General features: G+C 37.2%; 1 protein-coding gene across 10 annotated transcripts in view; it reads left to right on the top strand.

Moving 5' to 3' along the window:
• The first annotated feature begins 29 nt into the window (after positions 1-29).
• Positions 30-15,790, top strand: part of LOC105475640 (sorting nexin 13) — a 469,096-nt gene continuing 453,335 nt past the window's right edge. For 8 of the 10 annotated variants that reach the window (XR_011622210.1, XR_011622209.1, XR_011622211.1 and 5 more), the window contains exon 1: positions 98-244. Coding sequence is in view for 5 of the 10 variants with exons in the window: in XM_071094915.1 (XP_070951016.1) it covers positions 233-244 (12 nt within the window). In the remaining 5 variants the exon portion in view is untranslated. Of the gene's footprint in view, positions 245-15,790 lie in introns of all 10 variants that reach the window. The other 2 variants (XM_011731067.3, XM_011731064.3) reach the window with 2 other exon arrangements.

Genomic DNA, 15,790 nt, shown 5'->3' with positions numbered 1-15,790 from the left:
TGGGAGCGCACGTTGCAGCGAGACGCGGACGTCGCTCTTCCAAGATGGCGGCGCGTCCGTCGCAAGCGACCGGGCCGGGGGGAAGCCAGCGAAGCCGAGTAAAGCCGCCGCCCGGGAGAGGACTGAAGGAGCAGTTGCCGCCGTTGGCAGCGGCCCGAGCAGTTTTCGCTGCTGCTACGGCTGTTGCCATGAGGCGAGGCTAGGGAGGACCTCACTTCCCCGGGGTGTAATAATGCTAACTGAGGTAAGCGGCGACGGTGGCCAGTGTTTACCTGTGAAATGGGGAAGGGGCCGGCGCCAGCCCGTCAGAGAACATCATCTCTCCGGAAGGTGGGCCTGACCCTTCGCTGCGGGCTCCAGGGCCCAGGAGCGGCGGGGATCCTACAAGTGCCCCCCAGAGTAGGAGCTGTGCTGACTCAACAGAGTCCCACCACCTCCGGCTGCCCGTGCCTCGCCTTTCGCAGTTGCCACTTGCCACTCGCCCCGGCACTGGTCTCCCTCCTGCTGTCACTCCCTTCTAACTCATCGCTCCCTTTTTCTGTCCCCTTATACGCTACTCTGTGGGAGCGTTGGCCTTTCCACATTACTGCTGGTTCTTGTTATCCTGTGGTTTGCCCGAGGTCTCCTTTCTCCGGTCCCTGAGCTCCAGGGCCCTCCGCCTCCGAGCTCGGTCAGCAACCTCTGTTGCTCGGCCCGACCCGATTTGTTTCCCACCGCCTACTTTGACTGCTTCATGAAGTGGACTTTTTATCTCAAGCTGCACTTGTATGGCTCAGTTGTGTCATCCCCTCCCCCACACCCATCACCTTTCGCTTAAATGGTGGTCATCACAAAGTTCAGTTTAGCCTCTGCTTCCTTGATTTGCGTGTGGCCCCCTTTTACTCTCTATGGAATAGTTTTTTTACTTGGACCTGAAATGGAAGTAGGGCAACTATGACGAACCAATCAATTTCCCTTTTCTGTGCCTAATGGGCATTGCAAAAAGCCGACTTTTTGAAGAAGTAGAGTTTGCCTTTGCTACCAACACTTTAAGGGGAAGAAATAAATTGGTGCAACTAGGTACTTGATCCAGGTTAGCCCAGTTATGTGTTGTAGCATCTGCAGGTGTAGGTGTCACTGAACATAAAATACTGAACCTTGTGATTTGATGAAATACCTTTTTCGAAGCCGTTCACTTTAAGTACTGTGAGGATCCTGACGTGAGGAACTGACTGGATTGGGCATTTTTATGGGCTGAACTGAGAATAGGAAACAATTTTAGTGGGCAGTGGGAAGTATTCCTACATGGTCCAAAAAGGAAATGCAAACATTTGTAGGTGAGTGGCTTTTATTTTGTGAAAAGTGATGATAAAGCACGTACTTGCCTGAAATTTCAAGTCCTTGGAACTTGACTAACTTTGAGGAACTTTATACTTTGCTGTTTGTACTTAATCTAAACATAGAGCCTGGCATATGATAAATACTTATTGGTTGATTGTAACTTCTACAGAACGTATTTTTAGTTGTTTGAAGTTCACTTTATATTTTTAAATTCTACAGATTTATCGTTCTTGGAGTTAATTTTATTCTTGGGGATTATGGTTATATCGTAAGTTTGTGTTGTGATTAGCAGTAATAGATTAGAAAAAAACCTGTAAGTAGCAGAAGTTTCATTTTTACCTTAAGTGTGATATTTTGATGGGAACAGTTAACCTTATAATAAGTGTTTAGTGTTGTCTCTAATGTGTAATATTATGTGATATAATCTTTTGATTAAACTTGGCTTATGTTAACATGTTTTAGAGTTTTAATATTTTCAAATGAACTACTTCTGTGTCTGCCAGTAAAATGATTTGGAAAGATGGAACTTTCTCAGCTTCTGTATTTTAATGCAATTTTGTGTTTTAGGGAAATATTTTAAACGGTAAATCAATGATAGTATTAAGTAAACTGTACTTTAGTGCTTTTTGTGGGAAAACTGCGCAGCTTATAAGTGACAGAACCAGGATTCCAACCTTGGCAGTTGCTACCTAGCCCATTCTATTAACTTTTCTAGATTGCCTCGCCAAAGTAAGGCCCAGATTAAATTGTACTAAAGTCTTCTCTATAGTTTTCAGTAGTCGTTTATAGATTAGGAAACTGAAGCACAGAGACTCTTGTGCAAGGTCAATTATTAAATATTAGTGACAGTTGAAACTGGAATCTCATCCCCTCTCAGTAGAGAGCTCTGACCATTTTGCTCGGTTGCCTCTCAAGTAGTTTTCAGCTCTCTTGACAGATTTGAAAACATGCTGTTGTACTTCCTTGTCTGAATATTGTGAGTAAACTGAAAATGGTTACTTGAAAAAAACTTTCTGCTTTACTTTAGCTTTTTTTCCTTTTCATTTTTTAAACAAGGCTTCTAAGCCTTGTAAACTAGTATTATTTTGAGATATTTTAGGTATAAAATTTCACTCAAAATTGGTTACTAAAAAATTAGTGTGAGACTTCCTTTTTATTGCTTCTGGTAGACATTGCTGATTTAGATCAGCAGATTTTAGGAGATGTGATTTAATTCATGTTAGGTCTCAAAATGTGTAGTGATGAGCTGTGCTATGAAAGATTCTCCTGTCTTTATATTAGTCATGCTCAGCAAGCATTTACTGTGCTCAGAAAGTGGTGAATTGTACTATGTGATTGGATTCTTTACATCTCAACACTGAGGTAGGTGATAGCCCCATTAACCAATGTTAAAACAGGTTGAGAAAGTTAAAGGAGCTTGCTTAAAGTTGTATAAAGAGTGGAGGAGACAGAAATCACATTTAGGTCCTCTTATTCCACATTGTGTGCGTTTTGTGACTCAGTGTGGAATGCATCATTAATTTTCTTTGTAGCTGATAAAATCAGCATACTATTTTTAGTTTTTTTTTTAACCAAGGTGAGGATACTAAGTACAGATACATAATGAGAATAGTAATGATAAATGTTCATATGAAACTTTTCAGTTTTGCGTTTTGTCGAAATATATCTTTGTTTTTTATCTTACTCTGTTGCCCAGGCTGGAGTGCCATGGCGCGATCTTGGCTCACTGCAACCTGCACCTCCCAGATTCAAGCTATTCTCGTGCCTCAGCCTCCCAAGCAAGTGGGTTACAGGCGTGAGCCACCGCGCCAGGCCAAAAATATATCTCTAATTGAAACCTTTCAGAAATGAGAAGCCACACAAGTGATCAACTAAGGACTATTTTAAGTTAAGCTAAAATGGAAAATCACTCAGTTGAGCAGACTAATATGTACATTGAACTTTGAACCTATGAAATATGATAGATTAATGTAAATTGAAAGTATAGCCCCCATATAGTTCTCAATGTTAACTTTTTGGCTTCAATTTGTATTATTTTGTCCTAAATACAATGGAATTATTTAGAAAACTTGCTACTCATATTTATTTATTTATTTATTTTTGCATTTTACATACAGGGATGAGCTGTATGTAATATCTAGCTAGATTTTATTATTTTTTTTTAATGTTAGATTTTTTTCTCCTTCTGTTGTCCTTGCTCCTGTTAGGACTTCCTACTCCTAATGTGACTCCTACTATACTTGGCAAAAAATTTGTTATAGTGTATATGAAATTTGTTTAATACTCACTCCACTCTCCCTCTATCCCTTCTTTTCTTATCTTTTTTTTCCTAACAGTAAACTTCATATATCAAAATTAGGGCATGGGATGTTTGTTTACCTGATAATTTGTTTTAATTAATTTGAGTTTTCACAACATTAGAAGATAATGAAATATTTATCAGTGAATTTTCATTAAACACACTTTGAAACTTTTCTTGATAATTCAGGAGCAATTAGGATTATAATTCTGAGCATTTATTATTACAGAAAACTAAAGGTAAGAAATGTGGGAAAATGTGCTGAATACTTTCCAGTGTTGTGGCATACTTTGGAGGTTGTTTTTGCATAAAAACCAGTTATCAACCTGTTGTCACTTGTCCTGTGTTTTAAAAAATAATAAAAAGTGTAGTTATTTAAAGTTGTTAGTTGTTTGTAAATGTGGATCATTAAGTGACTATTAAGTAATAATAGTTTCTATTTGTATTGTTACTTCCATCCAGATTTGTTGAATTTTCAATATTAACACTGATTCTCAGAGTTAACAGATCTGATACAAATGGGAAAAGGCATAAACTGCAACACTTTGATAGGTTCTAGGTTAGTAATTGTTAAAGAAGTAAAAGGTTTTGTAGTTGAAATAAATTTGGAGGATATTTGCCTAAAGAAAGTTAACAGGTTTCTTCTCTGGAGGACTTCCCATAGCTTTTGATAGGTGATTTATTTTCAAAGAAGATGATAGAATTTACAGCATATTGCAAAGTCATTTAACCATGGAGATGAATATACTTTCCTGTATTTCACTTAGGGAAAGCCTGAGTGATGAGTTATGTATCAAGAAAGGCTCCCTGAACATCCAGGAGTCCTTTTGAACACACACATGCACATACATCCACACTCACACACAGCTGTCTTGCCCGTAAGTGCCTAGTAAAATATTGTGACTTGGTTTTGTTGATTAATATATTTGTAATAGAAATGCTCTTGGGGTAGATTAATCCTTAAGCTATATAAGCTATTTCTTTAATTATTAATGACATTGCAAGAGCTACTAACCAAATCAAGAAGACCATAGGTCCACTGGCATTCAGAGGGTGTTAAGAGGTAGGAAAGGGATTTTATAATGGGAGTGGCAAGACATCAGTGTCTAAAATGAGTTTGGCTTGCCCCTCTACACACAGCCTTACTTGGCATCTTTTGACAAACCAAGAAGAATATTGATAAACATTCTTAAAGAATTTTTTCTTTTTTAATATTATTTTAATTGACAGTCATATTTTTATACATTTATGGGGTACAGGGTGATATTTTGAAATGTGTGCACAGTGTGGAATTATTAAGTACAGCTGAATAACGTATCACCTTGATTATTTTCTGTGGTGAGACAATTGAAATTTAGTTATTTAAAATATATAATACATGATTATTGACAGTTGTTTAATCTAAAAATTTCTTCCTTCTATCTATCTGAAACTTGGTACTCTTTGAACAGTATATCCCCATTGCTCCCTCTTCTCCAGGCTCTGGTATCTGTCATTCTGCTGTCTGCTTCTGTGAGTTTGACTTTTTAAGATTCCATGTACAAGTGAGATCATGTGGTGTTTGTCTTCCCATGCTTGGCTTTTTTCACTTAGCATGATGTCCTCCATGTTCATTCATGTTGTAGCAAGTGACAGAATTTCCTTCTCTTTTAAGCTCAATTAGTATTCCATTGTATCTACCACCTTCTCTTCATCTGTTTATCCATTGATGGATGCTTAGGTTGATTCTGTATCTTGGATTTTGTGACTGATGCTGCAGTGGGCCTGGGAGTGCAGATATCCTTTCAACATACTGTGTTCCATTTTTTGAAAATATACCCAGGAGTGAGATTGTATGGTAGTTCAATTTTTAGGTTTTTGAGGAACCTACATACCATTGTTCATAATGCTTGTACTAATGTACATTTCTACCTACAGTGTACAAGAATCCCCTTTTCTTCACATCCATGGCATCACTTACCTCTCATCTTTTTGATTATAGCCATTCTAACAGGTGTGAGGTGATATCTCATTGTGGTTTTAATTTGCATTTTCCTAATGGTTAGTGATGCTGAGCAGTTTTTCATGTATTTGTTGGCCAGATGTATGTCTTCTTTTGAGACATGTCTGTTGAAGCCCTTTGCCCATTTTAAAAATGGGTTATTTTCTTGAAATTGAATTCAGTTCCTTTTATATTTAGTCTGTTAACCCCTTATCACATGTATGGTTTACAGTTTCTCCCCAGTTCTGAAGTGGAAAAGTGTATTCCAGCTCCGGTAGATATACATCTTTCCGTTTTTGTTATCTCTGGGCCCCCAGAAGATTGGGTGGTGCCTGCCCACGTGGAAGGCAGACCTCCAGGTAGTCCACTCAGACTTACATGCTAATCTCAGTCTCCTCTGGAAACATCCTCACAGTCGCACCCAAAGGAACACTTTACCAGGTTTGTAGGTATTCCTTAATATAGTCAAGTTGACATCTAAAATATTCCACCATGATGACTTTACAGCTTTCCCTGAGTGAGGTTCTCAGATTATGGCTTTTTAAACTGTGCTTTGAAGTTTTGTGGTTTAATAGACCAAGAAGTGCCTCCTCAATTGATTGTAATCTGGAATTGACTTTCTATTTCAGAGTTAGGTTTAATTTTGTTGTTATGTGCCTTAAATATGTGTAAGGAGAGGAAACATTGAAGCAAGCAGATAGCTCTTAAACTGTTTAACATTTTAAAGGTATTTGGAATTAAATGAATAAATAGGCTGGAGTTATAGTGGTAAATACTGTGTCTCTCAACAAATTATACATACGGCAACACACAAACCTATATGTTAAGCACTGTAAGGGATGAGTCTCAACTTTACCACTTATTTTTGATGGGATGTTAAGGAAGTAGTTTGAACTTTCTAAGCTTTAGTTTTCTTCTGTGTAAAATTGGGGTAATAGCACCTTTCTCGCTGTTCTCACATTGTTATGAAGATCATATAAGATGATGGAGGGTATAACTTTGCAAATTGTCAGTTATTATACAAATGTTAGTAGTTAATACATCGGGTTTTTTTTTTTTTTTTCCCCTGTATATTCCTTGTACTAATGAATTTAAATCCTAGGCTTCATGTAGTTTTATTTATTACTATTTTCTTGGTGGATAGGTGGGTGGGTCCTGATGGGAAATTAGCAGCGGAGTCCCCTGGCTAGTGGTGTAGTTACAGCGGAGACAGGGAATAGACTAAAAGAAGTGAAAGAAAAAAGTGGACTGAGAGCATATCTTACAAATTAAATTAGTAAGGTTGATAAACTGATTTCAATGAATGCCTTAAAGCAAGTTCTTTTTTTTTTTTTTTTAAAGACAGAGTCTTGCTCTGTCACCCAGACTGGAGTGCAGTGGCACAAGCTCAGCTTACTGCAACCTCTGCCTCACAGGTTCAAGCGATTTTCTTGCCTCAGCCTCCTGACCAGCTGGGACTATAGGCACGTGCCAGTGCGCCCGGCTAATTTTTTTGTATTTTTAGCAGAGACGGGATTTCGCCAGGTTAGCCAGGATGGTCTCCACATCCTGACCTTGTGTTCCACCCTCCTTGGCCTTCCACAGTGCTGGGATTACAGACGTGAGCCACTGTGCCCTGCCTCCTTAAAGCAGAGTTCTAAATGTTTTGAAAAAGATGATTTATTTGAGGGTTACCAGTCATTTGTCTGTACATATTCCCAAACATTTGTGGGAAGAGAAATCTTTTATTTTTAATCACACTTGGTAAATCCTTAAAAGGAAAAGCTGTTATTAAGGGTAATGTTTATAAGCCTTTGGTTATAACTTGTGCTGGAGATTGATTTTTATTGATTAATTTCTTCACCAAACAAGAATATGCCTACTTTCTACTAGGCACATGCTAATAAGTTCTGGTGTTGAAATGATGAGTCAGTTGGGAAACCTGTCCTCAGAAATCACTATCAGCGCTAAATTTAGCGTTGTACCACTTTGGCCATCAAAGTGGGAGCCTTGAGGTCTTGTGTCAGAATAAAATGATACCACTAAAGGGTGAAAAGTTAAGAGGGGAAAAGATTGGAGAATATAATTAAAAGATAACTATGACTTGGGTTAGTTAGCTTTACAACTCCTGGTAAATCTACTAGTTTGGATGAGACAGCAGCTCTGAAGTGGATTTCTTGCAACTGAATAGTCAACCTGGTGAAAGTAATACTTGATCCTGCAGTTCCCACCTCCATGTGTTATGTATATATTTATTTGCTCGTTACATGTTTTAATAGAGTAAACTCCTGAGGATGGGCCTCATATTGTAACTCCCAGAGCCCAGAATAGAGCTTGATACTTAGTAGACCTCACTAAATATCTGTTGAATGAATGAATGAATGTTGAGTATTTCCTCAAGAAAAATTAAGATTAAAGTGAAAAATTACTGAGATGAAATTGTCAATGATAAATTTAAACTATCACATTAATTACCCTTAAAGGATTGGTTACTATCTACGTTAATTAGACATTTTTTTTTTTTTTGAGACAGAGTCTTGCTCTGTCGCCCAGGCTGGAGTGCTGTGGCCGGATCTCAGCTCACTGCAAGCTCTACCTCCGGGGTTTATGCCATTCTCCTGCCTCATCCTCCCGAGTAGCTGGGACTACAGGCGCCCGCCACCTCGCCCGGCTAGTTTTTTGTATTTTTTAGTAGAGATGGGATTTCACTGTGTTAGCCAGGATGGTCTCGATCTCCTGACCTTGTGATCCACCCGTCTCGGCCTCCCAAAGTGCTGAGATTTCAAGCTTGAGCCACCGCGCCCGGCCCAGACATTTTTTATAGTAAGCACATTGGTTGAATATTGTGTTTAAGAGCAATGGGACAAAAAAAAAAAGTTGAATGTGAGGCTTTTAGTTAGGAATGTAATTCTGTCTTAATTTTTCCTAGAGGGAAAGATCTGATTAGGTTGTTATTTTGATATAACCAGTTATAAATGCAAGAAGGAATTGGATTTTATTTTGTATCTCTTACTACTTGATATTATAATTTCATTAATATTACTTAAAATTTAATTCCTACGCTAGATGCATTTAAAGAAAGCTTTGTTTATAATAGTACAATAATGCTGATTTCCATGGCACTTTGTTAGAGTGTTTCAGTTTGTATGACCTTTAATGCTATCTTGAAAGTTTTGTAAGTATCAGTAAAAATTTGGCTATGGTTTCAAAGTTGGAAATTTTGGGGGTCCATTTTTAAGGAGGGCAGCTGCTACCACAGACTCTTGACTAAAATGCCTCTCTGTTCAATGTTGGAGACAGAGTACTGTTAGGTCTTTTGCCCATTTATAATTCCATTGTATATTCAGAAATAGTATATACCAGAAAAGTTCATTAAGATGATTCTGCTCTGTTCCACTGTTAAAGTAGAATAATGATCTATAAATATACTTATGAGAGGATCATGTATATCAACAGGAATACTTCACCATTGTTGACTTATTGCACTGTTTTCTCTGATTTCGTAAGGGTCATTTTGTTCTGATGCATCTGTGAAGACCCTAAGGTGAATCCAGCTTTGCTCTTGACCTTAGCCATGCATTGTTGGAGAATCCATGGTTCTTATTCCATTTAAACCTGAATTGGTTTTGTACCTGAAACTTGGGGCTGTTTTTAGCCTGACTGGCTTAGCATAGGAAAGAGTTGTGATTCTTTGTTTTGTGAGTTCTTTTATTTTTGGGCTAGAGTTGTGGATAATGGCCTTTGGATTCATTGTCATGTGAAGTTTGGAAATTATAAAACTGAAGTTGTACAATTTTAGTGGAAGAGTTAAATGTGAAATAAAATTTCACCTTATTTCTGTTATTATGAAAATATTAGGAAATAATGGTCTGACTTTAAGATACAGTATTGTGTTATCCAGTGTTTCTCCAAGCTGTAATATTGTATTTTGCAATTTATTCTCTTCCTGAGTTTGAGATAGCTTCTTTTCTCAGAATTTTTCTCAGCTTAGAAACACAATTGGCATTTAATCAGATGCAACTATCAATATAATCAGCTATTTTACATCTGGTGTTAGTTACTAACATCTGATCTTTTTCTTGTACAGTACCTAACTGCTCAACACTTAAAAGTATTGCAATAGTCTTAATCCTGGTGGGAGTCAGGAGAGTAAAATGAATGGGCTACAATGATAGTCTCCAACCTTTTTGGCACCAGGGACCAGTTTTGTGGAAGACAATTTTTCCACGGACGGCTGTTGTGGGGAATGGTTTCAGGATGAAACTGTTCCACCTCAGATCATCAGGCATGAGATTCTCATAAGGTGTGCAACCTACATCCTTGCATGTGCAATTCACAATCGGGGTTGTGCTCCTGTGAGAATCTAATGTCCCAGCTTATCTGACAGGAGGCTGAGCTAAGGCGGAAAAGCCCACTCCTCACCACTCACCACCTTCTGTGCGGCCTGATTCCTAATGGGCCATGGACCTGTAGTGCTCTGTGGCCCAGGGGTTGAAGGGCAGAACACCACAAAGATACAGGAAAAGAAACTGAAATAATATACTTTACAAATAGTGAGTATTGGTTACATAAAGGTTTTAGAAAACCCAAATAGACTTGAGAGTGTTTTATGGTTTATTAAAAATGTATTTTATGAATCTAAAACTCCTGAAATTAATGTCAGTAGCTCAGAATATTCAGTCATATAATAGGCACTAACACAAAATTTATGTGACGATGAAAGTTAGATTATCTTTATACTAGGATTCAGTGTTAATCATCTTTTTATATATGTGTCTATATCTCCTCTAATCCCAAACCAAGTATTCTTAATTTCTGAATAAAAATGTATCCTTTTGGTTAAGAGTGATGGCTGTTGTCAGATTATTTGGATTTGAATCTAAGTTTTCTCGATTCCGAGCATTTTGACCTTGGAAAGTTTACTAACGTTTCTGAGCCTCAGCTTTCTTCTCGTATATGTGACTTATAAATTAATGGTACTGACCTCATAGGTTTGTTGCAACTATTAAGTGAAGTAACACAGGTACTGTGCAATGTTTTCTACAGTAACAATAAATCTGAGGCATTATTCTTATTTCCTCTGATATAAATAGCAAGTGGTTTATTTTCAAAACTTAGAATTTAATGTTTGAAGCTGTTTTAGTGTTCTTTGATTGAGGTAGTCTTAAAATGTCAGAGTAATCCTCTGTGACCCAGATGATCTAATTCTTTTCTTACTTTCTATCTCAGTTTTTACTAACTTTTCAATTTACATATTGCATTTCCAAAGTGAATACTAAGAGCGAGATTTAGACTGAATTTCAGAAGGAAATCAAAAGGGATGACACCTGTGTAATACAAATTGATCATAACCAGAATTTTTGGCTAACCAATATGTTTCTTCTGGAAACTAAAACTTTTACTATAGATGAAATGAAAAGGAAAGATTGTAGTACACTTGCATATTATGCTTTTGAAATGCTATTATTGTTTTCTGACATGAGAAGTACTATGGTTCTTGTCAGTTTGATGAAGTTTTATGTAAAGTGGCTCTCAATTTATATAATCTCTTCTATTGAATTGTCTTAGAGCAGAAAGGTGAGGAATGTTAAAAATCTTTTTTTAAAAAATATGTAGTTGACTTGAGTGGTGTTAATAGTACTGTGCAGTAGGTAAAGAGACTTAGGGCTAAGGTATTACAGATAAAATTTGTACTGATGTAAATTTAAATTGTAGATATTAAGCATATACATAATTTCAGTCCCTTTATGCAGCAGCTGCTGATCTTGTTCATATAATAATAGATTAAACTATTATACTTAAGGAGTGGGGTGTTCCGCCTGTTACAGTAACATTTTACTTAGTTGGAGATTATGCCATTAAGGTCCTTTGGGGGTGAATCTATATCTGTCTCTGTTCCTTTATATAGTTATACTCTATGCTTTCCATCTTTTCTTTCTTGTCACTGATCTTTTGTGTATTTGTTGATTTGTTTTTTCTCCTTTCTGTCTTCATTATTCTTCTCTGTGTCTACAGGCCTGCCAGCATGCTCTCTCAGGGTTTATTCCCTGGCCTTTAATCTTTCTACTCCTTCTCAAATAGATTAAAAAAGCCCAAATAGAAAATGTAACTTCTATTTGTATGTTATACTTTATTTATGGGTTTAAAAAATACTTTTTATTCTTAATTTAAAAGGGGAACAAATAGAATGGTTTATATACTTTTTTCATGAACAGTAGAGCCCAGTACAGTTTCCTTGTATACCTCTTATCTGAATTTATCTTGATTGAAAAGACATCATCTCTGAGTTAAATGAATACTATAAATCTTACTTTTTATTGTCAGTTAAAAGAATCTTTTAGTGTTTTCAGGGTCAGAGTCATTGTTCTGATCTTGAGTTGTTACTAACTCTAGAACATACCCTGAAAGTTACCTTAACACCTACAAAATCTACATCGGATTCCTAAAAAGCATCAAGGACTTTAAGATGTTAGTGACAGGTTAGTTCTGTCAAAATTTCAGAAAAATTGAATTTTTTGAATCTAAATAAATCAGTTTTGTTTGATTATTTAGATATTATGTGCAGAATTTTGCCCATCCTCCCTTTTAAAAAACCTTGAGAGTCAGTGTAAAGTAATGGTTCAAGAACACACTTGGGTTTTAAGCCAAAGCTCAGTTCATGCTCCAGTTTTGTCACTTAGCTGTTATTTCTTAAATCTGTAGAATAGTTAATATAACTTATGTCATAGAATTGTGAGAACTAGATATAGTTCAAGTGGCTAGCAAATCCTAGCCAGCAGTAAGCTCTTAATATATTATTTTTTTTTTTTTAGAGATGGGGTCTTGCTGTGTTGCCCAGGCTGGCATCAAACTCCTGGGCTCAGGTAACCCTCCTGCTTCAGTCCAAGTAGCTGAGTAGCTGGGACTACGTCCATGTGCTACTGTGCCTGGCCAAGTAAGCACTTAATAAATGATAGCTCCTATTGTTGTTTTAGAGGGTGCTCCTTTTCGTAAGAAAGAAATGAAGTGTTAATACCATGCACTGAGGATCTAGCTTTCTCTGCTGTGATAGGCTTGTGTTGCTTTGATTTCCCCTTGGAGTCTATATTATGGAGAAAAGCAGAAATCAAGACTTGTAAATACTAGGACTTTTATTCTTGTATTGTTATTGTCCTGTATGAACGATAGAAGGATTGGGGGACATTTGTGAATATGGCCTGTTTTATCTTGCCTTTGTACCAGGGAACTGCTGTGATAAAAGTTTTGTGTACTTTATTTAGTGGAGGAACACTTTGTGAGTGGAAATCTTCTGATAGATAAGCTAAATTTGTTCTAATTCAGTTAAAGGAATTGAAGGTGAATTTCCATGTAACTGAGCTTATTTTTAGTATGAGGTAATGACAGAAATGGTCTTGATGCTTGAGGATTTTAAGTACTATAATGTGGCCCAAACAGAGTGCTTAGGAGGTAGACAGAAGGTTGGGTTAGAAATGCAAAGTGTAGTGTTGTATTATGTCAAAATAATACATTTTACTTTAGTTTAGTGTCATAAGGACAGGCAGTCTAAAGAGAACAGAGTATTTATGGAATAGGAAAATTATTGAGAAACCTGGACAGTCAAGAATATTTTAATTTCTGGCTGGGTGCTGTGGTTCATGCCTGTAATCCCAGTACTTCAGGAGGCTGAGGTGAGAGGATAGCTTGGAGCCCATGAGTTCTAGACCAGCCTGGGCAGTGTAGGGAGACCTTGTATCTGCAAAAAATTAAAAAATTAGCCAGGCATGGTGGTGTGTGCCTGTAGTCCCAGCTGCTCAGGAGGCTGAGGTGGGAGGATTGCTGGAGTCCAGGAGTTGGATGCTGCAGTGAGCTATGATCACATCACTGCACTCTAGCCTGGGCAACAGAGTGAGACACTGTTTCTAATATACATATACACACAATATATGTGTGTGTGTATATATATGTATATAGATATGTCAAAATAAATGCCAAGAGCATAGTTTATATTTTTTAATCTTATGTTTAGCTTATTAAAACAGAAATGTTTAGCTTATTAAAACATTTTGACTTATAACTTTTTATCTTTGTTTATTACATAGGTGAAAAGTTACATTCTTGCTTTAAAATTTTGGATTTCTTTGATTGCTGGTAGGGTAGATAATCTTTTCATATGCTTATTAGCCTTTTATATTTCCTGTTTTGAATTGCTGTTCATATCCTGTTTTTCTTTGGAGTAGTAGTCTATTCCTTTTTCTTTTTTTGAGACGGGGTCTCACTTTGTCGTCCATGCTAGAGTACAGTAGCACGAACATGGCTCACTGCAGCCTTGACCTCCTAGGCTCAAGCGATCCTCCTGCCTCAGCCCCCCAAGTAGCTGGGACTACAGGCACGTGCCACCATGCCCAGCTGATTTTTATATTTTTGTAGAAATGGGGTTTCCTCATGTTGCTCAGGCTGATCTCGAACTCCTGAGCTCAAAGCAATCCATCCACCTCAGCCTCCCAAAGTGATGGATTTACAGGTGTGAGCCACCATGCTGGCTGTGGAGTAGCAGTCTATTTCTTAATGATTTATAAACATCTGTTTACTCATGGATTATAATACTTTGTTGCATAGGTGCATGTATTTTTACAAGTATATGTATACTTTGTGATTTTGTTTTGTTACTAAGACAAAATTTTATGTTTTCAAATATGTTAATCTTTTTCTATAGATTTTGCCTTTCTAAAAATGAGCTGTCCCAGACCTAGGTAACACAACAATTTACCTTTTTTTAAGCCAGAATTTCCAAGCAGTTTTCTACATATTGTTAGTGTTTTTGTGATGTGTTTTGTAGGGGAAAAGTATTCCTAATTTAAATTAATTTTTTATATAGCACACTTTCAAACACACAGAAACCCTGAAAAAAAAAAATTACTGTCACTAGCACCCATCATACAATTACCTAGATTTGTTAAAACTGTCATATTTGCTTTCTCTTTACTTTCTTTGTGTTTATCTTCTATTACCTTGCCTCTATGGACACGCCCTAACTTTCTCTGTTACTTTTGTTGTTATTATACTCAACTATTTTAAGGTAAATTGCTGATATTATGCCACTTTTTAAAATGCTCTCCTGAATCTCCCAGGCATAAGAATTTAAAAAATACATATAACCACAACATTATTGTTACACCTAGTAAAATTACCAACAATTCCCGATTATAATCTAATACTTGGTATGTTCAAATTTTCCCAGTTAGAACCAGATTCTAATTGAGTAATGTGATTGATTTGTCTCTTTAATATAGAATACCTTTATTCCTCCTCCACTTTCTTCTCTTTTTCTCCTTTTCCTCTTTTTCCTCTTCTCCTCTTTTTTCTCCTCCTGTTTTTCCCCTTCTTCGTCCTCTTCATTGTTGTGAGAGATTATCCTGTGCATTGTAGGATGCTTGGCAACATCCCTGGCCTGGTCTGTGATAGTGCCTTCCTTAACAAGGTGTGATAATACATTCTTTCTCCATACATTGTCAAATGTCTCATGGGGGGCAAAATTGCCCTTGGCTGAGAACCACTGCACTAGAGGTGGTATCTTGTATTTTAAAATACTTATTTTTAGAATTGTTTTTATTTTGTTTTATCTTGAATCTGTTTTGTTCCCTTGATCTGTATGTGTGTCCTTTAGCCTATTCTGCTTATTTATTTTACTTCTCTGGGTTGTTTAGTTGTAATCTGAAAAGCAGCTTTATTAATATACAATTCACATACCATACAATTTACCTAATTAAAGCATTCAAATCAATGGCTTCTGCTATATTCACAGAGTTGGGCATCTGTCATCAAAGTAAGTTGAAGTACCTCATTACTCCAAACTGAAAACTCCTCCCTCTTAAGCCATTACTCCCCACTTCTTTCTCCTTCACACAGCAGGCTATCACTAATCCATCTTTATGGTTTTGCATATTTTTTTTGAGATAGACTCTCACTTTTTTGCTCAGGCTGCAGTGCAGTGGCATGATATTGGCTCACTGAAACCTCTGCCTCCTGGGTTCAAGTGATTTTCCTGCCTTAGCCTTCTGAGTAGCAGGAATTCCAGGCGCACACCACCATGTCCAGCTAATTTTTTTTATCTTTAGTAGAGAGGGTTTCAACCATGTTGGCCAGGCTGGTCTCGAACTGCTGGACCCAAGTGATCCGCCCGCCTTGGCCTCCCAAAGTGCTGGGATTACAGGGGTGAGCTACTGCACCCGGCT

Source organism: Macaca nemestrina, chromosome 4 (genome assembly GCF_043159975.1).
Source record: "Macaca nemestrina isolate mMacNem1 chromosome 4, mMacNem.hap1, whole genome shotgun sequence".
Taxonomy (NCBI): Eukaryota; Metazoa; Chordata; class Mammalia; order Primates; family Cercopithecidae; genus Macaca; species Macaca nemestrina.
The sequence above is the reverse complement of the archived record's forward strand: the minus strand, read 5'-3'. Positions and strand labels throughout refer to the sequence as shown.